Source organism: Oryzias melastigma, linkage group LG15 (genome assembly GCF_002922805.2).
Source record: "Oryzias melastigma strain HK-1 linkage group LG15, ASM292280v2, whole genome shotgun sequence".
In the NCBI taxonomy this organism is placed as follows: domain Eukaryota; kingdom Metazoa; phylum Chordata; class Actinopteri; order Beloniformes; family Adrianichthyidae; genus Oryzias; species Oryzias melastigma.
Window position 1 is genome coordinate 20835156 of NC_050526.1, and position 23666 is coordinate 20858821.

General features: G+C 35.5%; 1 protein-coding gene across 2 annotated transcripts in view; it reads right to left on the reverse strand.

Moving 5' to 3' along the window:
* The window catches only part of spock2 (SPARC (osteonectin), cwcv and kazal like domains proteoglycan 2), a 40711-nt gene extending 24050 nt beyond the window's left edge, over nt 1–16661 (reverse strand). The window contains exon 1 of one of the 2 annotated variants that reach the window (XM_024296443.2): nt 16310–16661. In XM_024296443.2, the coding sequence (XP_024152211.1) occupies nt 16310–16498 (189 nt within the window). In that variant the 5' untranslated portion in view covers nt 16499–16661. The remainder of the gene's footprint in view (nt 1–16309) is intronic. The other variant, XM_024296442.2, reaches the window with a different exon arrangement.
* Nucleotides 16662–23666: the final 7005 nt, after the last annotated feature.

A 23666-nucleotide genomic window follows, 5' to 3' on the forward strand; every position in this document is an offset into this window, starting at 1 on the left:
AAAAAAAAAAAAAAAAAAAAAAGGAAAAACTGCCGTCAGCTCAGGAAGAACTTCACAGTGTCAATGAGATCCCTGAAGAGATTCTGAGAGTTCGGTTGGTTGATAAAAGAAAAAGCAGCCGAGGGACTGAAATGTGTGTGTGGGTGTCTATATCTGACAAGTCATATGTGTGACTGACAGGCGTTTCGGGGTAAATGTCAGCTGTCAGCGGCGCCCCGTGTTACCCAGAGGAGTCTGCTCAGAGCGACAGCGCCGAGCATCAGCGCCTCATCAGTTACAAAGGACAGTGTAAAAACACTCCTGTGGAGATCTGTCAGGCACAAATGAAGCTTCGCACTCGACCTTTTCTTGCAATTGCTGTTAATATTGTCCTTGAGCGGATTCATCAAGCACGTCATGAACTTTACAGAGCTACAATGCATATGTAATCATAAAAAAATACCGCAGCCTCTATAAGAAAATTCCCCCTCCTAATGTGTCTGTCTTTATTTTTTTGTTTTAAACAGCAGGACTGCCTTTTTCTTTAATCAAAACACAGCAGGTGATTATTTTCTTGTTTTGAATTTTTACACAAGAAAAGAAAAAGCAAGAATTATTTCAGAAAAAAAAATAAGAAAAATACTTTTAGCCCTTTAACAAGCAGATCCCCTCTTCTAAAGCTATAACTTGTTGATAGGATTCAGATTTTGCTCTCATAAACTATTAGTAAAAATATTAAAAATCAGCCTAGACCGATCTACAACTCCCTGCTAACACAAACACACAAAAAGCTTACAGGGTCTTTAGCATCTGCTCGTTCTCTCCCACATTCTGTATTTATTTCAGCCGAATTCCTATTCAAAACACAACAAATGGTAGAAATTTAGCCTGAAATGGCTACATGTTAACCAGCAGTCACTGATTTTATAACTGCCGCCTCAGCTCACAACAATCTCCGAATACAGAGGCTGATTTGCATGAAAAAGGGTCAGTCAGACAGAAAATTATTCCGTAGATGCGGCTCGCAGCTGCAGCTCGCACTAACTGGCCACAGCAGACAAAGAGGCGTGTTTCAGGGACGGGGCAACACTCTGTCACAAAGCACAGGAGTTTCAACTACCTGCTGTACACATGAAGGATCAAATGATATGAATTATCTTTCTTTTTTTTTTCGTGTTTAAGTAAATATGGAAAATTTGTCAAAAGAGCACACTGAGAAATAACAGCGTGTGGAGACATGAATAAAAACAGAAAGGGTTAACCCACATCTCCATTGCTAGCTTTCCCTTGTTTCTCCCACTATTCTGCATTTTTTCAGAAAAAATATTGCTACTGTCAACCTAATTTTATTAGAAATAAATTCAGTTTGGGTCTTGATGACCTACTGTTGTATCTTTGTAAAAAAGGATCTCAACAGGATTTGGCAACGACCTACTGAATTAATATTTTAAAACGAAACAAAAGAAACTACTCTTTTGCTTGAGTATAATAATAAATATAAAGGGTCACACATATCAGTAGCATCAGATGTGGTTAAAATAGTTGCACAGTTTATTTTGAAAAGCCTAATCTTCAAATTGTTGCACATTTTGTTTGAAAAAAATCTTCTTTAGCTTTAATCATGTAGCCAAATTAGTGACTATTTTATTTATATATTGAATATTTAGACTCTTCTCTGATAAGAAACATTTTTTTTTCTTTAAAATGTTGTAGGAGGTGTATTTGGCTGAGCTGCACCATAAACAAAACCCCACATTCTCAAAGATGGACAGTCCTTCTATTTTGCAACTTGCTTTATATGTCTTAAACACTTGGACTATAAAGAGCAACGTTGGTATTGAATATTTACTAGTGAGTAATTTCTAGAATCGATTTGATTTGATTCACCAGAGCCTGGATTAATTCACTCCCAATTGTTTTCGATTCTTCAATACGATTCAATTGAATTTTAAGTTTACATATTTAGACACATTTGCTTAGAAATACATTCATAATCGATATATGTTTTGAAGATTTTAATATTAACCTGATACAGTTCACATATTGTAAAATGTATTAGTGAAATAATAATGAGATTGTTAACAGCATTCGTTGTTAAATAGATTCTCAAACGGAGAAGCTCCAACAATTGTTCTGTTTCTCCTGGAGGATGTTTCAGTTTGGCCACTAGGTGGCGATCGCGCTATAGCATTACACCTTACTCCAGAAGAAGAAGAAAATATTAGCAAAAAACTGTGTTTTAGACCACAAATGGTTACTTTAAAATGTGTTTCCTTAAAAGAGTTTGGAAAATTCATACCTGCTAGTGTTCATTTAGTCAGTAATTTATGTTTAAGTCAACCAAGCGTTAGCATTAGCTGTCCTATGGGAAATCCCATTATAGATTAGCATCAAGCTAGCAGACTTTAGCTTCATGTGTCAGATCGATTATTAATATAGATTGATTCATATCGATTGATATATTTTATCAACCCAGCCCTAATATTTACTACTAAACATCTAATTAAAATAAAGATGTTTTTGTAGTCCTGCGCAAAATTTGTATCATCCATCACAGATTTGATGATCCCCTACTGTAGCTCATTCCAGAGTGACCTTATTGTGGTAGGAGGTAGACATGAAACATTTGATTTTCATAATAAAAGCTTTTTTCTTCTATAACTCAAGAACCACAATTCTCAATTTACTTGAACAGGTGCATCATTCCCTCAACACCTGAAGCCCTCTTTAAATAGCTTCCCTCGTGTCAGGAGATAATTGAACTTTATGAAAGTTTAAGAAAGTGAAGCCTCTTGCATAAATTAAACAACTAAATACAGATAGAAGCCAGGTCTTTATTTAGTCACTGAAAAAAACAACACTTTACACATTACATACAAGTCAAATTAAAGCATCACAGTCAAGAAAATTAAAGAAACTATCTCACTACACCTCCATATGAAGCATCAGTACTGATGTGATTCTGTCTGTAAATACAATTGTGCTTCTTCCTTATGCTTCCATGTCAACCAAGTGAGCACGTCATCTTTCTGCACAATTAAGGGAAACCATTAAAGTAAGTTGAAACTTTTTTGTTAAAGCCTGTAAGCATAATAGCATCTTAGATGGACTAATCATAAAACATAAAATTACAAACACATTTATGATTTAAAAAATTGTTTCTGATCTTTAAATAAAAGCAGGAAAACAGATTTTGGGGGCAAATCAGTGTAATTCTTACTCACTGTCACACTTCCTTATCTTTGGCAAAAAAAACATGCAAAAACCATAAATGAACAGCAGTTCAACACCCCTCTGGCTTTTAATTATGGACTCTGTGGCTCATTTGGGTTAAGTGTGTGCTTGAAGAGAAAAGCTCTATAAATACAGTTGCAATTTGATTTTTTTTTGGTGGAAATATTTTTGCGTTGTACCTTTAAATAAAGCTTAATAAAGGAGCTCTTGTCGAAATGCTGATGTCGTTGTGGGAGTGCCGCCACACAAATGTATTTTCTCATCTGAGAGGAGAGTCGCTTAAGCGAGACGAGAGTTTAGTCAGTGGAGGGGACCTTCAGTGATAAGCAGCTCTGTACACACAAGGTCAGACTGATGCATTAGAATCTTTCCCCAGACTCTGGCTATGAAAGGCCTGCATTACTGTTTTATTGGCAAAGGCTGCTTTTATTTTTTATTATTTTTTTACCTATTTTCTGTCATCTTTGACAACAGAGGAAAACCACTTCAAAGAGCAGTTAATGAGAGATGAGGGGCACAAAGAGCCAGAGCTTCACACAATTATGAATTCAGTTAGGACACATCATTTTAATGCTTTGCAGGCAGCAAAACATCAACAGAAAACAACAACTAGAAAAGTTGCATTACCGAAAGTAGGTACTGAAGATGCTGAAGCTTTTTGCGGAAAATGGCGACACAATTTACTTTAATTGCTGAAGAGATTTGCTGAAAATGCAAAAAGGTGTTTCCATAATATTACATTTGCTAAAGACTGGAAATGTCATTAAAGAACTATTAAAGAGCACTGAAGTTGACCTAAACTTCAGAAAGATATATAGTAAAATTGCTTAATCCCTAATCCCTAATAAATGCCAATTTTGCAAAAATATTTAGCGTGTTCCTTAAATATGAGCTATTCTCAAAAATTAGCCCAAAAAAGTAGATGCCAAATTAGCCAAAAAAGCTAGCTCGTTGCTTAGCTAAACTCCAAAATAGCCTAAAATTCCTCAGTATACTAAATTAGTCAAAAACATTAGCCTGTTGCTAAAATAGAAGCTAAACTCTAAATTAGCATAATAAACCTTAGTAGATGCCAAATTAGCCAAAGGTAGCTAGTTGCTTAAATACTAAATAAACTCCAAAAATTGCCTAAAATTTGTCAGTAAACTAAATTAGTCAAAAACATTAGCCTGTTGCTAAAATAGAAGCTAGACTCTAAATTAGACTATAAAAACCTCAGTAGATAACAAATTAGCCAAAAACGTTAGCATGTTGCTAAAATAATAGCTAAACTCAAAATTAGCATAAAAAACCTCATTAGATGCCAAATTAGCCAAAAATAAAAAGCTAGCGCATTGCTTACTAGCTAAAATCCAAAATAGCCTAAAATTCTTCCGTGAACTAAATTAGTCAAAAAAGTTAGCATGTCGCTAAAATAGAAGCTAAACCCTAAATTAGCCATACAAAAACTCAGTAGATAACAAATTAGCCAAAAACGTTAGCATGTTACTAAATTGGGTAAACTCCATTTTTTTTTTTATTTATTATTATTATAACAGATTAAAAAACAACCCATGAATATATTTAAAGGCTTGTTGCTAATTTACTTAAAATTAGGAAATTTGAACACTTTCTTATTAATTTCCTATGTGGCATATTTTGCTCAATATTTCAAAACCTATAAAGTTTGTCAATACCAAAAATGCAAGCAGTGATGTCTTGAACACACTGAACATTTTGATTGCTTAAATCGCTAAAAGTGATTGGAAATGGAAATTTATCTGGAGAAGGAGCAGGAGAATCACTATCGTGTGAACGCTTACAAAGCATTCACATGATAAACGAAGCCCTCTATTGAAGACTCCTCATGGTGTACTTTGTGTGGACAGAACTCCCTAAATATAAGGTCTGTAAAATCCCTTTAGCACTAATATAACAGCAAAAGCTGTAAAAATAAAAAATCCTGCTGTTCCGAGGTTTTCTGCAGTGCAGCATACGATGCCACATGCAGTACCGTATCACTTCCTCCTACCTAAACACTCCTGTAAGGTCTCACTTGCTTTTCGCATCTTTTTGGATTTCTCATGTGACATGCTTGAGATGAAACCAAACCCTCAACAAGACCTATTTTTTATGTTTTCTTATCTTCAGTGCACACAAAGCTGCAGGACATATGAAGCAAGCCTTCTTCTTCTTCCTCTTTTATTTTTTTTTTTTAAGCACGCATACTGCAGGGCTTTGAGCTTCAGCATTGCAAAGCGGAGGCACAGCATCAAATACTAAAAGGCAGTTTTGCTGACAGAATCCAGAGAGGCACATGTACAGAGCTTGGAGGAATCTGTAAATAAAAGGTTAAATAAAGCTAGAACGTTTTTTTTAGTAAAACATATCAACAATTAAAATAAGAACAAAATGTTTCCATTCTAAATTATACGACAAAATAAAGATTTAGTGTTTCTAAATGACTTGGAGGGGAAAAAAACTCCTTCTACTCTGAATAATTACATCTATTTTTCTGTTTTCCTTTAATCTAATCTTTGCTTTGCTCCAGAGGAATTACTAGATAATTTGACTTTGTTACATTAACGCAAGTTTTGAACTTCAAAGCAAACAATAAATTTGAAATTGCAACTGCAGGTTATGAAACATCCCTGATATAAACCCTTGTTTACCAAGGTTGGTTGAGGGTGATGCAACCAAGACTAAATCCGATCTAAAATATATTGTTTTAAAAAATAGGTCTAACATTTTGTATTGCAAAATAATAATCTAGCCAAGAAAATGTGGCGATATATAAATAATCTTGGGGAAAGATGTCAACAGATATGTTTTTTTGCACCTGCTGAGCATTCGGCTGTTTATATACTAGCTAAAGAAAGACATTTTTTTCCATGTTATATAAAATTAAAGGACACAAATATAGAAAAATAATGAAAAGGCTCAGAAAACCTGCTTTTGACCCTGTAGCTGGACATGTAATTAAAAAAGTAAGAATGTGAAGTACAGGTGTCGTACATTTTCTTAACCTGCCATTATATTTTATTTTTAAAAGAATATTTGAATCATTTTGCATTGTAATTTTAAATTAGCCTCATTAAGACTAGAAAAGTAAAGCCTTGATCTTCTTCTCACTTTCTGGTCCAGTAATTAACCTGTGATTCAAGTGTAAAAAGTTATTTTAGGTAACAATATCAAGTATTTTTGAATGCAGCATGATCCATGACAAGCTTAAAACTCCCCAACAAACTGAAAGTGAAGGGCCTAAAATAATCTTTTTCCTAAATTTGGTACCATGTTGTCAGAGTTACCTAAATTGAAATCTTCTTTTCCTGGCATGTAACTGTCATGAGTCTGTGATCTGGTTTTGTCCTGTTCTGCTTTCCCACCAGTCTCCCCATTTTCAGGTTAATCATCCACAGATGTTTTCATTTAGTTAATCAGCCTCGGTGTGTTTAAGTGTCTGGTCTTCAGTTTCTCAATGTCAGGTCATCTGCTCTGTTCTGCCATGTTATTGGTTTGTTCTCCTGGTTTTTGTTATTCTTGAGTTTGGTAGTAAATGTTTTAAGTTTCAGCCACAAATCTGGTCTCCTGCATTTGGGTCCTTCAACACCGTACCTGACATGTAACAATGGCCGCGTGTGGTACGTTCAAGAACGCGCATCCAGCCAGTGGTGTACGAATTCCCATCCCAATCCCTAACTAAAAAAAATGTTTTAAAGCAATTCAGATACAATGCTCACTACTTTTTTTTCTTAGCGGCAGAGATGAGATCACTGATATCACAAACTAAAAATCTAATTACTATTAACATTTTACATCTATTTATGAATCCACTGTGTTCTGATCATGAAAATGTGAATAGTTCATAAAAAAAAAAAAATTTAAACTTTTTTTTTTTTTTGCAAAAATTGTTCAAATGCAATGCATTGTGGTCTATGTTAGCTAATGTACTGAGCATCAATGCACACTAATTTTTTGCAAAGACTTCTGGGAAATTTCTATGGCACTTGATTTTGGAATTGTAGATCCGGACAGCACTACAGAACGGCGAACACACTATATAGTGAGTAGTGAAGAAATTCGGATGTAGCCTAGTCCAGCATTGGACAAGCATGTAGCAGCTTCTTCTTCTTTTGTTTTTTTTACTGTTTACTAACGCTTGTTCGTCACCTACAGTGGGATGTGGAAGCGGTGCAAATCTCATAAATCTTGCTCCAGGCTTTTTCTCTCACATCTCTATTCCAATACATGAAGGACTCGGTTTCATAGAGTTCCAGCTGGGCACAAACTGCGTAGCACTTATGTGTTTTGAAAAGAATACTACCTACACATCCCTACCAAATGTGACACCCTCATACGTCACAGCTGAGCGTTTTTGCGATTTCGCAATCAAGAGGTTCAACTGGTTCAATTTCAATTCAATTTTATTTACATAGCCCTAAACCACAAAGGAATTTGCCTCATTGGGCTTCAAAATATGAACAATAGTTAAAAACTAAGACTAAATAAAACTGGTTATCCCTGCCCTTACATTAATGAACAACTGTTTTTATGTAGATCCCGCATCTGGACGTTAAGCTCGTTGCAACACTTGACCCTGACTGTTCTGGACGCTTCACATGCATTAACATAGACTTTTCATTGATATTAGCCGTTGAACACAAATCGACGGGGCTGGTGTGTACATGCCTTCAAACTTTGCCACACAAAGCTTGTTTAAATTTCTGTCCTTTCAACAAACTTTTTATGCCTCTAAAAAACAATCGATCAAAACGTTCTTGCTTTGTTGAAGACCATGAAGAGACACCAATAAAAGTTAAAAGAAAATACCACTTAGCCCGTAATTTATCTGTACAGTCCTGCTACAGTCGGATCTATAAATAAAACCAACCCTTGTGTCTTTGGGGGCCCTGTGGGGAATTAAAAAGAAAAAAACAAAAACTACAGCTCACAGGGGAATGCGGCATAAACACTGAGAACCTTCACACTTCACTGACGACACCAAGCTCCACTGAAAAAACAGACTTACAATGGAAAATCAATGAGGTTGCCTTGGTGAAGACAACAAGAAGGAAGAGAATCGGTCAGTGATTTGAGATGGGGAGGTCTAAAACAATGTCAACGAATGAGAGTCAGACACAGAAACAAGGTTAAAACGTGGCTCCTCCCATCATTTAAAGACTTCTTCATTACACACCCGACAAACTGAAGGATTCTGGGTACATTGAGGAACATTCCCAAATCCTGTGAAATGTGGAGCGCTCTAATCTTTTTATTACTTGTCATTTCTCACACTGCCAGCCTCACCTAATTCTCAACCCCCCCTGACCATGACCCTCCTCCCAGTGTTCTCTGAACCCCTCATTTTTCAGATCTTCTCCCTCAAATTTCATTATGTCTCTGTCATCCTGCATTTCAGACAGTCTTCTCCTCTGGCTCCTCATTTCCACCTAATCCTGGCTGGCTGTCAAAAGCACCTGAGTGGAAACCTCTATCAGATATCTATGAACTTCTCCATCATCAGAAGGTTCTTAGCTCTACTCCTCCATTTTCCTACTGACTTCTGTCAAATTCTACATTTTCCATCCTAAAATTTGACTGTCAAAGGATATTTTATAGATAACATGATCTGGAGGTGACCCTTAGCCTCCTTCAAGATCAACTCCAGTGAAAATTATGTTTTTACTATGTTTTACTATTTAAAATGCCATTTAGGAGTATTTCTTTAATTGTTGGGAATCAGAAGCAGATGGAAAATGGTGTTTTAAAAAGTTTGTGGTAGTGGTGTAGAAGCTACAAGCTCCCTGCTCCACTCCATCCCGATGCATCTGATGCTAGGTTGAGGGTGTGAGGGGCTGTAAGCTAGTGGGAGAGTGTGTAAAAGGAGTTATGGATGATGGGAAGTGAAAGCAGGCTTGCTCCACACCAACGGTCCCACCCACACTTATTAACTAATGCCACTCTGCAGAAACTATGTCCTAGAAACCGATACAGGTTTTCTGATTTGGGCTAAAAACGGCATAATCATAATTTCAAGACCACTGAGAACGCTTTTATGTTGTATTCACACCAGACAGAATTTACGTCAAATTTACTTCTCGACATCTGTCCTAACGCCTTGATGCCCTGATCAAAGTTTTCTGGACTTAATTCGTTACCACATCATGGAAAACATGGATGGTGTTAAGCGAGTATCTTGGGTTTATGTTTTTTGGAGAGCTACAGAGCCCCTTATTGTGTCTGGATTCACCAGATCATTCAGAGTTACAGCTAAAATGTCCACCAGGCAAATAGCTAGCGTAACGGACTTGATTGCACCTGTGTAATGGAAAAATTACTGAAGTCCAAATGAGGAGCAAACTATTCTTAGTACAATACAAGTTTTTAATAAGCAGTAGTAAAAAAAAAACAAAGGAAAACTCGCTGATCAGGCGAGCAGATAAATTTCATAGAAATGAAAGTTCTGGCTAGATGAATGAGGAACAACCCTTTATGAGCTGATATAGACGTCATCACACAAGAAAATGTTGCATTACAGCAGGTGTTATCAAAGGTTAACTCCCTTTTCTCACGAGAAGACAGTTCCTTTCCCAGACATAAAAGATTACAAGACAGAAAGTGAATGTTTCACTGTAGCAGGAATTAATCAATGCTTGTATAAGTCACATATTTCCCTCACACCTGTCCAGAGTGAATCCAGCGTCCGGCTAACATAAGAATATATCAAAAAAGGATCAGATCACAAACATTTTTCAAACGCTCATCCATCCGTTTTCTGAACTGCTTTGTCCCTTTTGCCAAGTTCTGGTCCCCTCAGAAAGTATCTTTGCATGCCGTACATTTTATGCCTCTGTGTATATTTTCCTGAGTCTGATTACAGCTAATGCCTTACCAGCAAGTCCTCTCTCTGGAGCATAAACGACTTGATTCATGCTGCAATTTTCAGCCAGTTTTCTCCCAATAGTGCTAATCAAATCCTTTTGTATCAGCATCAGTTCCTGCAGGAACTCATCCTACACTGGCTGTGATTAAGCCTAGTGGAATTTACTGCACGGAAAGCTACTATACCAAGTGTTCTTGCAAAACTTGTCTATAAGTTCAGTTCCAAACAAACAATAAGCAACAAGTATGAACTAGAAAAGTAGCATTAACGGTAATAATGCTAGTATGAAGGCTTTTTGCTGGATGTAGTCGCTGAAGATGCTGTAGCTTTTTGCTGAAAATTGTGACACAATTAACTTTAATTACAGAAGAGATTTGGTGTAAATGCAAAAGGTATTTGGAAAATGTTACATTTGCTAAAAGACTGGAAATTTAATTAAAGAACTAAAAAAAGAGCACTGAAGTTGACCTAAATTTCTGAAAATGTTGTGCTAATATTGCTTTAAAATCCCTTATAAATGTCAATTTTGCAAAAATATTTAGTGTGTTGCTTAAATATGAGCTAGACTCCCAATTAGTGCAAAAAATCTTAGTAGATGCCAAATTAGCCAAAGGTAGCTAGTTGCTTAAATACTAAATAAACTCTAAAAATTGGCTAAAATTTGTCAGTAAACTAAAGTAGTCAAAAACGTTAGCCTGTTGCTAAAATAGAAGCTAGGCTCAAAATTAGCCAACAAAAACTTCAGTAGATAACACATTAGCCAAAAAACGTTAGCATGTTGCTAAGATATTAGCTAAACTCCAAATTAGCATTAAAAAAACTCAGTAAATGCCAAATTATCCCCAAAAAAAGCTAGCACATTACTTAAATACTAGCTAAACTCCAAAATAGGCTAACATTCTTAAGTAAACTAAATTAGCCAAAAATGTTAACCTGTTGCTAAAATATTATCTGAACTCCAGATTTTTTTTAATTGTTTTAAAAGATGAAAACAGCTCATGAATATTTTTAAAGGCTTATCGCTAATCTACATGAAATATTGATATTTGAAGACTTTCTCATCCATTTCCTATGGGTCAAGTTTTGCTCAATATTTCAAAAACTACAAAGTTTATGAACACCAACAATTTGATGCCAAGATTACTGAAATTGCTGAAAGTGTGATTGAGTTTTTGCCGAAAAACAAACAGAAAGGAGCAGCAGAATCATTATAGTGCGCTCACATAACTATATAAAAAGGATCCAGTCAAAAATAACTGGGACCTGAATGTTTTTATATAGAACAAAGAGATTTCCGGATGTTGCTGGAAGGAATGCTTAACCTTTATAGATAAATGTTGGATTTTTTTTCTTCAATTTTTCATTTAAAACATTTCACCTGCTATTTAATGACATTTAAGCAACAAAGGCTTTTTCCATTATAAGAAAAGAGCAACGTTTTAGGCCGCGTGAAGTTTGATCCCACCCACACATGCATAGCATAAACTAATAATTCAGTTTTGCAAACAATGACGCCTCTTAAAAACGATGACATTCATCCTTTCTCTTTATGACTCCTCTGCCCTTCAGCCGTGGCAGTTGTTCTTTTTTTTCTAAAAGCAGCAGCGATTCAGAAGCATGAAAGCTGATTTCTTTTAGTCTTTTAGTCGACTCAATTACAGCCCACCTACACCCCTGGGAGCCTGCCAAAGCCCCCCCACAGAGAGCTGGTAGTCCATCTATGCCCTGAACAACCACGCTGACCATCCCAGAACAGTTGGACGTGATTAATATGCCGTCCATCTGCTATTCCACTGAGCTCTGGATGTTCAGTTACAAAAAGAATCTGGAGTATGATAAGGAATGAATCATGCCAGCGCAAAAGCATGACTAGGTAGCCTAATGAAATTCTGATAAGCTACTATTATCATTCATAGCATTAATGCACCAGCGGCAGTTGTTCCTAACATCACGGCACACCGCAGAGTTGTTGCCAGACTGCGCAAAGGCCTGGTGCTGATAATTTACTGTTTGTCTGGGCAGTCTTTAATGGAGTATTTGGCTCTGGTAATACAGATACCATTACCCACAATTATTCTCCGTGTGCCGTGATGCAGTGATAAAAGAGGTCCAAACCCACAGGAACAAAGACGTCCAATTTAGCTCGTCTGAAGTCGGTGAATGCAAGAACAACAGAGCCAACGATGCACTAAGAACAAGGAAGCGTGTTACCTAACTCGGTGAGACCTGTCAGAAGCAGCAGCAAACACTTTTCACCATTCTACATTATTTAATCCATTGAAGGGGGGATCTGATGTTTTTTGGGGGGGTAGAGAAGGTTTTCAGGTTATTAAAATTGAATCAAGTGGAGAACAGGTGCAGAAAGGATGGATCAGACATGACTGAAAGTTTTACCAACACAGACACAGGAGGATATGAGGGAAGATCCCATCTTAAACAATGAACTATTTATAGTGATTCAAAGCTGAAAGACATTGTTTATGTTAACGGAAATAAAACCAACATTCGGGTCTGTGAAAAATTACCATAAAATGACGCTAAAGCTAAGACCAAAATAATAAAGAAATGCCATCAAAACACTTTATACTTTTGTATCTTATTCCATTATTTACAAGGCACCATTTAGGTAATCATTTTATAACAATTTACCTACTTATTTTATGCAATAATTACTATAAGAAAATTGTATTTCATGACCAAGAAAAGTCAATTTAAAAAAAAAAAAACATACATCAGATTTCTGATATAAATTATTTTTTTTAATTGGCATTTAAAGAATGCACTGACTGTGTTAAGAATACAGATTTGTTTGATTTATTTAAATGAAACTATCACTGATTCCATCTTGTAATTTACAAGATGAGCAAAAATACTGTATTTACATGAAGGGGTGGTCATATTATTTAATTACACTTTTACTTATTACCCCTAGCGTGTCATTTTTTATTTAAAATACTTTTAAATCCTCATTGATATGCTTTTTTTCTTGTTATATAGTCATAATGATAGCAACAAATTTTCAATATACACAGCAATTATAAAAACTGACATTTTTCTTTTTCATTTTGAACAAGAGTTTTGCAATTATTACTTAGTTCGTTCATATTTCTTATTTTTTTAAATCCCTCCAGTGATACAACCATTGAACTAAAACATGAAATGGTTCATAATGATTCCAGAAGGGCTAAGTTGATAAAATCGATTAATCGATCTAAGCTTAATGGATCCATAAAAGTAGAGATCGATCTAACACATAAAGCTAAAGTCCGCTAGCTTGATGCTAACGTATAATGTAATTTGCCATAGGACGGCTACTGCTAACGCTTGATCAACCTAAACATACATTGCTGACAAAATTAACAGCTTTATATACTCACAGGTAGGAATTCCCAAACTCTTGTAAGGAAACATTTCTGAAAGTAACAATTTGTGGTCTAAAACATCGTTTTTTGCTCATACTTTCTTCTTCTTCTGGAATAAGGTGTAATGCTATAGCGCAATCGCCACCTAGTGGCCAAACTGAAACGCCCTCCAGGAAAGGCAGAGGCTTCTCCATTTGAGAATCCACGTAATGCTGCTTGGTATTAACAATCTCGTTATTCCACAAATACATTTTACAGTATGTGAACTGTATCAGATTCATATGAATATCTTCAAAACATATATAGATAATTTATGTATTTAATAACAAATGTGTCTAAATGTGTAAACTCAAAATTGAACTGAATTGATTTGAGTGGATCAAAAGAATTGAAAAAAATTCACTTTTCTTCAGTCTGCTTTATTTAAAAAGAGTCAATCCACTGCCGAGGTTGTTTTCAGGAATTATGCCAGAAAAACAACAAAAGAAGACAGATTTTGGCATAATCACCCACACTGAGAATGCAAATAGAAGAAAACTCCCTCCAGTCATTTTTACATTTGAGTAAATCTTAAACAAAGAAAAGATATGAAGAAAAACAACACATTTGACATAGTTTTGTGAAAATAAAATGGAGCCCCTCTTCAAATCTGACAAAACCTATATGGACTTTACCACCAAAAGCACTTAGTGAAGAAAAATGTCAAATATGAAACAAGTTTCCCTTTATGTCTGTCATTCCAGACAACATCAATAAAAGACTGTTGTTTCCTCGTCCCTAGTTTACCTTTTTCGTTTCCCAAGGATTTGGTGCATTAGCGTAATGAAATGTTGTGTGCACCTGTCAGATTAAAGGATTGGAGGTATCCCATCCCATTATTTGTTGATTGTTGCTGTTAAATCCAATCGCCTCATCTCCCTGTGAGATAGATTGAATTGAAGTGTGAGAGCTGTTTTTTACTGGAAGTGAAAGAGCTTCTTATCCCGATTCTGCCTTAACATTCTGCAGAAGAATAAACATGAAATATTTACAGTGTACTCTCTGCAGACTACAGTTTTGTGTGTGTGTGAGGGTTTGTGTGTATCTGTGCTTACATGCAAAAGGGGGAGTCTTTCATGTTGTGCAGCTCTGATTATTACTTCCCACCGAAAGATTAATAATATGCGGCAATAAACTCTCAGAGGATTGTGAAAGTCGACATCAATTTATATACTGACTATCTATAACTGTGTCATGGGCAGTAATTTATGCATCAGCTAAATTGTTTCTAGAGGCTGAATAGCTCATTTTCTTGTTGTTTTTTTTTTTTTTAGCTCAAAGGCCAACATGAAACACAGCCAATTAAACGCTGGTTCCTTTAAAGCAACTTTCATTAAGAATAATGAGGGGAAAATATGAGCTTTTTTTTTTTTTTTTTTTTGGAGCTGAAGTTCACGGTTTTAATGATGTGAAAAGATGCTTCCTCTTTCCGCCGTGAAGCAGGACCGGTGAGGGAATAGAGCCATCAAACTCCCAGCGAAACAAGCTACGTCTCAGCAGCCCAACGCCGAGACTGCTGTTGCTACGGCAGCAAGCTGGAATCAAAGTGGTTTCTATTGGCGATACCCCGGGGAGGTTTGGCGGCACACTTCTCTGATGTTTTTCCTGTCATCTTCATCATCAGCACACTTTAATCTACAACCCGCACACAGAAGCAGCCCCGACGAAATCACATTTGCACACTCGCAAATCTCATATCTGCATACTTTTGTGTGCGCACACATAAACAAACACGCACTCCTAGAAGAAAGCATCATGAAAGAGACAACAAAGGGTGTTTTGTTGTAGCTTTGATTTGAGGGAAGTGACAGCAGGTAAGGAATGTGAATCGTGGGATGTTAGTTTTCAGGATTTTTCGTGCACGATGAGTTTAATTCAGAAGGTCATTGATGACTAAACAAACTAAATCAGGACACATAAAGAGCGGCACCCAGAGAGTTATAATCCAATAATTCTGACTTAATCTTAGCATACAATTTCACTGAAGGACAAACTCTTAAAAGTCAAACTAATCCCTACCCAAGAGATCTGGAGGTCAATTTTTTATAATATTTAACTTTTTTTTCCCCCTCATTGGATCACCCAAGTTTTCAGGATGAGGACTCGCCAACCTCACTTCTAGATCTGCTCACATTTCTGATCCAATAATGAGAGCCATCACGTGTCGAAGAAGTAGACCTTGCTGGATCATTTAAACCCAATTACCAGGAGTACAATGGAACTTAATCCAACTGCTGAACACTGTCCAAATCCTGTCAGGATCATTAGTAATCATTTCAAAGAGCTGGAGGCAGGACTGCATCCATACACTCACAGACAACAGCCATATATCAGCAGGCATGCCCCACGGGCTTTAATCAATCCATGTAACCCAGTTCAGTCTTTTCAATAGATCCATATGCACATCGATCACTCAATGCTCCTCTGTCCGAAAAGCTTTTCTTTGTGCAATTTCTCGGGATGATAGATGTTAGTGAACATGGAAAGAGTCTGGATTTAAGTCGGATACAGGATCATATTTAACCAGAATTATGTAAAAGTTTTCCTAAAAAAAATCTTGGGTTAATGGAAATTGTGTCATTTTTCTTAAAATAAATAAAAACTGAAGACAAAACATGTGATTCATAAATATTGATTCATGGTGACATTATTATATATTTAAATATATATCAGATTTATTCCTTATTTTTTATACAATTTACAATAAATCTGCTATTTCAGATCAGATCTCAGAATATTTTATTTTTATTGTTAAATACTTGTCGTGCAGCCTCCTAAAGACGGCAGTGCGCATCTTGCTGCGTGATAGCGCATTCTCTCAGTCAACACTCACGTCTCTGAAGCGATTCCAGTGCTTGATCTTGCGGCTGTACTGTGAAATGGTGGACAGCCACTGCTCGTCCTCCATGAAATTCCCCGCTTTTTCCGCCTCCTTGCCGCCCTTCGCGTCCGCCTGCAGGCTGGACCTCGCCAGCATCACCAGCGGGACGAGAAGGCACACGATGTCCGAGGTTTTCAGCATGTTGGCGGGATCAAAACGGCTCGCGCTCCGGCTGTCTGGCGGCGGTCCTCCTCCTGGAAGCAGCGGATGCTGAGACTGGGCTGAAACTACCACCTGATTAGCCTATAGGATGCTCCTTCTGCGGGGGGTGGGGGACTGAGGGAGGCTCGATGGCAGTTGAAGCACCACGGACACTGGGACACTTGTTTTGATTCAGGTTCATATCATGATTTGTGGTTCACGATAGTCGATATTGGCTCATTTTATCGATTTAATTCACTGATCGATCCAGGACGTTTTTTTTTACCCAAAAATTCAACCAATCAGAGATAAATACCTGGCACGGATCAGTTTTTCAGATTTCTTCTTGTCAGATAATTAAGTGTAAATTAAATATGTGTAGTTTTGGGGTATTCAACCTGTGGCTCTTTTATCTCCACATTTACCTCCGACCCCAAACTAAAATAACAAAACCCAGCAGTGTAAGACTACTGAGGACAAAGAGGGGGAAAAAAATAAAGAAAAATAATAGCAACTTTCTAAAGTAAGGATTACTTAATTGGCATTTATTGAATTTAGATTAATTACATTTATTAATTGGTGGCCGAGGTGCATATAGATAATAAACTATGTAGGTTTTTACATCCCTGTTGACTTGAAGATGTTTTGCTTGCTCAATGTTACCTCCAGAAGGCACATATTGGTTCTAAAAAAAAACATATTTTGAGAGATGTTAGGTTTTTTTTTATATTTTTGCTTTTGTTCATGCCAAAAAATTGGCGTAATTCAAATTTATTATTAAAAAACAGGTTATGAATGCAAATCCAATTTCCATTTTGATCCACTTTTACTGTTAAAGGTTGCCAACCCCTGTCAATAAAGTTCAGTGCACTATTGTTTTTGTTAGAACATTATACCACATTGTGTAGTAATGTTTTTGAAAAATTATTGGACTGTATTGATAATTAAAATTTGTTTTGCTGCTATAATGTGTGTTGTCGGTTGTGATGGTCATTTTTACGTCATTTCAGATTTTGATTATCAATTTATTTCATTTTAAAACAAATTTAACAATTAAATAAGTGATTTAAATCTCGTTTTCTAATAAGTTCAAGTTCAGAAGCATGTGGATAATGTCAAAGTAAAAAGAATTTAAGAAAATTATTATTTATGATTTTTTTTTCCAGACATCTCAGATTCACTTGATGCTTTTTACTGACATGTTCAGTGGATGAGGCTGACGCGGTTGCCATAGTGACAAATGACTTGGAGTGTGCTCATCAAAACTAGGACAGAGACAGAAACTATCATGTATTATTAAGAAGCTGTTGGTGAATCTTTGTTTTCTTAAGTTAAATAATTAACCAACACTTTTACCTTTTAATTAAAGTTCTGTTTTTCTTTATGAGGGGATGGTCAAGTGTTTTAGGCACTGAAGAAAAGGGACCACTAAGATGGACATTTTTAACTTCAAATATATAATCGTATCACTACACAGGAAATATTTAAAATATTTCAAATGTCAACAAAAGGCTATTTTTATCCAGACCCTTCATGTGTAATGTGCTTCCAAAGTTTTTAATTTATGTGTGTTTACATTCTTTGTGACATTAATGCAGCCAAATATAACAATATAATTTGAGCTTGATCTGTTCCTACAGCTGGAGGCTTAATGAGCTGCATACTGATGAAACTAAAAAAACAAAACAAACATTGGATGATTCACAAAGGAGGGCATCTCTTTTGGACTTTATTTCATGTAGAACTAAGTAAACGTAGCTGATTATTACACAATTTTTATATTTAAAATGTTCTACCTTTGCCTTTAAGGATAACTCGGTTAAGTAAAAGTTCAAGACTCAAAAGGAGAATACATTTAAGGTTTTCCATTGTCTTTTCTCTGGTTTATTTACATATTGACTTAGTAAACATAAACAATTAGAAGTTTACACAAATCTGATAAAGATTATTTAAGATCTTTATTTGTGTTCTTTGTTCTATGAACATTTGAGGCGCATTGAGACTGAATGCTTAACTTGTGCCTAAACATTCAGCCCTAGAGAGACACTCTTAATCATGGCGTGTAATTAAAACCCTTTAAACCCTTTATTTGATCTGTGGAGGAGGCGTTTTACAGCCTGTGTTAGACCAACACAGCATCAACCAGGTAACCATGGCAACATTTCAGTGAGAAGTAGGGTGTGTGAATTGGCAAGAATCTGACAAAATGATACATATCGCGAAACGTGTATCGCGATACATACATATCAGGCACTTATAGTGATAAACATACATGTTTATATACATATATGTTTATACAAACATGTATGTTTATGTGTATGTATATGTGCATGTATAAGTACATATCACGATATCACAAAGTACATATCGCGATATCTCGTTATATATATATATATATATATATATATATATCACAATACATGATTATCACAATAAGTAGCTGTGACAAACGTATATCTCAATATGTACATATAGGGTACTTATCGTAATAAACTTACATGTTTATATATATATATACATAAATATGTATGTTTAGGTATGTACTGTATATGCATGTATATGTTAGTATATGTATATGTGCATTTATGTACATATTGAGTACACATATCACACGGATATATCGCGAAAGTACATATCGCGATATATCCCTATGTATATATCACAATACATGGTTATCACAATAAGTACCCGCGATAAACGTTTATCGCAATATGTACATAACGGGTACTTATCGTAATAAATTTACATGTTTATGTACATACACATAAACATGTATGTCTATGTATATGTACGTATGTATATGTGCATATCTGTAAATATTGCGATATATGTACATATTGCGTACACATATCGCGTGAATATATCACAAAAGTACATATCAAAATATCGCATTATGTACTTTCACAATACATGTTTATCATGATAAGTACCCGCAATAAAGTGTATCGGGATATGTTTATATCCCGACACATGCTTATCACGACATGTAAATGCGATAAACTCATCACGATGAACGTGTATCGCGATATGAACGTATCACGATACACGATGAGGACCCGCAATATATATCCCAAGACTGTGCCAGAACAATTTTTTCACTTTTTTTTTTAAAAAAGAGTATGACTTACTATAAAATAAAATACCAAAGCATGTTAAGTAGTACAGGCCTCATTATAACAAAAACTGGGAAAATAATTGAACCAATGAGACTAAACATTTACCACAAGCTGGTTCTCACAGATCCTGATGTTCTGGTGGGATGTAAAGCTCCTCAAAGTGTGCTGTGCTGCCAACTAGTGGTCGGGGTTTAGATGGAAAACCAAAGTAAGAATCTGAAGAATACTCACAAATAATAAATTCAATATTGTCTTGTCAGCATTTTAAATCGTTATAAGTAAAGCAAAATGAAATATCGCGATAAATCAAGGAATCTATTTTTCTCTATATCTCCAGTGACAAGCGGTCAGTAAAAATTAATATTTGTTCAAAATCAAAAAATTGTAAAAAAAATATTCATTCCACATGAATCTGGCAATACGATACATACCACAGACTGTACCAGAATAAACATTTGTCCAAAACCTAAAAAATGTTGATGAACATTTAATCCACGTGATATGAAGCATGTTTTGTTGCCACATATTTAAGGTGGAAATGGAGTGTTAAGAGAAAATGTGTTCCCTTTCTTTATACAACAAACAGAGGTCATGCACTGACCCGATTCCAGTAGAACTGCTGCTGAGTTTCCACTGCGAGCAGCATTGATTAAATAAAGAACAATGAGTCAAATGAAGTGAAAAAGCTGATTTAGAGCTTTTCATTTTAGATCTGGACGTCAAGTTAAAGTCCGGTCCAGATGATTGTTGAGCGACACCAGAGCAGACCTTAGAGAAAGGCAGGAACATCTCAGGTTTGTTCAAGCTTTTAATGGAGAACAGGTGAGGAACGGAGAGTAGTTTTGGACGAATATTCGAGCCACAGGCGTTTCAGGTATATCTTTGAACCGAATGCAGGAGGGGACCGTGGGAATGAGGTAAGAACTGACATGGAGAAGGCTGCAGGATAGAGTGGATCAAGTGATCATGACAGTGTGGGAAACAAACTTTAATGCTCACTATTTTTACATTTCTTTGAAGAATTTAAGCTAAAATATTTGCACAAATTCATTTTCAAGTGCTTTCATCCGTCATCTGTTGTTTTTCTTCAGCTGGGTCACTGATCTGTGACGTTAGCCGTGATCATTGACATTGATCTAAACTGAAGTGTCACAACAATCGTTTTCAAATGCAGATGTTTAGCCTCAATTTGAATTTAAAGCGAACTGCTAAATTTAATTTGATCATTTCAGAATTCTAATTAAAGTATCATAAAAGAATATTATAAAACACAGTCAATTTAAGTTAATACAAGGAAAGATTTTAATCTTAAAGGCTTATTTTTGTTATGCAGCCTTACACTAACCCACTCCTTATATGAAGTTTTACTCCACATTTAATCAAATATGCATTTAAACAGCTGCAAATGCATTTAAATTGTTTTTTATTGTCATTCAAACCCTGATTTACTCACTATTTAGATCTAATCAAATAGAGTTTTCTACCAACATTTGTAAATGCACATTATCTTAATTAGAATTGTTTAATCCTCATTTTTAGTTCCGTCGTTTGCCAATCTTGCAGAGACTTTGAACAAAACAAATCAACCAGAAGTGAAGACAGACTTCTGTATTCGGAGGATAGCTTCCTTGAAAACGGTGTGTTCAGTGTTAACTCTTTGATAAAGAGAGTTTGCCTCAGCAAAAACTTACCAGACGTCACAGTCCCTTCCCCTCTGGGAGTGCAGGTCTGTTTCTGCTTCTTTAAGCAATAAATCAAAGCCTTGATGAAACGCAGCCCCAGCTTCAGCTGCATGTGACGCAACCTCAAAACACCAGCCGACTCCTGTGTTCACAGTTGAAGGGTCTCCCAGCAAACAGGGTTGACATGACATAGATAGGAAAATGTGGATGCCCCAGATGGAATGCTCTTTTTCTTTCATTGATGCATTTATTTTGGTTTCTTAGCGGTGTTGTTGCTATAGTCACAGGCTGTAAAACGCAGTCTAGGGGCCTTGTTATCACTTCCTGAATTAATTGGCTCAAGCATATTCAGCACAGCATGCAACGGAAAAGAAAGCTAATCCAGGTGTAAATATAAATCATTTTCCATTTAAATACATTATAATTGCTCTTTTTGTTCACTGCTAAATTGCAAAAACAAACAAAACATAATGGCTTTTCTTCACAATTCATTTCAATGTTCTTTTGATTAAGAGGAATCGTCCCTGAAAAAGAAAAAAATCCTTTAATAATCCATTTGGTAGTAGATCTATTATACATGAATTACATAGCCGGAGGCTAGTCAGCCTAACAGCTCTTTCAGGCCTGTTTGACTTGTAAAACACAGCTCATACCTCTGTTTTTTTCCTTTTCCATTCAGCTTTTTTTTTTGTTTCGTGATATAGTGCACGTAATCTTTCCTTCTCAAAAAGTGCAGAACAAGAGCCTGGGGCTCATCTGCATGACACATGCTGAGCCTTTAGCACATTAAAAACTGTGAACAGGTCAAAACCAAAGTATTTATCAAACACTTTTGGTGCAAACCATTGGAAAAATACAAAAAAAATCACAAAAACAGTGTGTTTTACATTAATAAAAAATATAAAACAATCTAAAATATTTTTTATTACTACTTTAGTGCCACTATTCTATATCAAAACCCTTAAATGCTTATTTATAATTCAGAATGACTATAAATTAGGTTTTAGAGTTAATGTATCGCTAGAAAACTGTTATCATTATTAAGGCCAAACTACCTTATAAAAATAAGAGTTAGAAGCAACCACTCATGTTTTTCTTGGATGAGTGAGGTATTAAAACTGGAAAAACCCCACCACATACGACGCTTTCGTGGGAACAGGCACGTGCTGATTCTGGGGCGCCCTCTGGTGGACATAGTTGGGTACTAAAAATATTTTAAAAGAATTTGTAAGAAACGGGTAACTTTGGTAAATTGCGTAAAAATATAACATATATTCACTTATTTTTGCACTTTAATGTATTCACTTAACATTTTTATTTACCAGTGGCAGCAAAGATTAATAAAACAGTAGCAGCATATTCAGGTTAAAATGGGAATAATGGATCCTTTCAAAATCATTTTTTTTAATATATAGTTTTTATAGCTCTATAGTTTTTTTTTTCTATAGAACAGGGGAGTCAAACTCAATCGCACAAGGTGCCAAAATCCAATATAAATCTTAGTTTGAGGGCCAAACAGGATAAAAAGTTATTAAACACACTAAAACTACATTTTCAACACTTTCAAAATGTTAAATTTTAAACATTACTATGAATAAAAACAGGCAGGAATATTATTCTAGAATAAATCAACCTAAACCTTAACAAACTTTTAATATTTTACACTCCATAAAAATATATTTGGTTAAAATGCTACAAGTTAGAAATAAACACAAGATAGCAATAAAATAAAGTTATCTGGAGGGCCATACTATAATAATAAAAAAAAAAATGAAAACAAAAATGACATCGGAAAACAAAATCGATTTCATAGTGATATATTTTAAAGATATGCCAAACCATAATACTGTGATTTGAAGATGCCATCTAAGATGTTTATTCGTTTACTTAAAAACATAATTTGCTTTATTTCAACTGTATTAATCTAAAGTTTTCTATTGAATATTTGGGTTCCAATCAAAAATATTAAAGTCCATACTAGTTGTATATCTCAAAAACCCATGAATAGGTTTAGTTAGACTTAAAGCTAATAGATCCTCACTCTTAAGCCTCTTTTTTTCCTTGGGGAAGGGAGGTTCAGGATGAGGGGGGAGGAAGGTTTAGGCTTGCAAACGTGCCACAAGTCAGGAGGCACAAATCTGAGTTTTTATTTTTTTAATTCAATGAACAATAGTTTACTCATCATGGAAATTACCATGTGGCATCATCCTGAGATTTTCATAACTAAAAAAGGAAATCATGCTGACTCTGAAAAAAACATTGAGGTCAAGTAGAAAAAAAATATATATATATAAATCTTTGATTTTTGTTATCAGAAATGACGATTGGAATTCTCCAATTAAAAAGGAACGTTTAAATGAAGCTGTAATG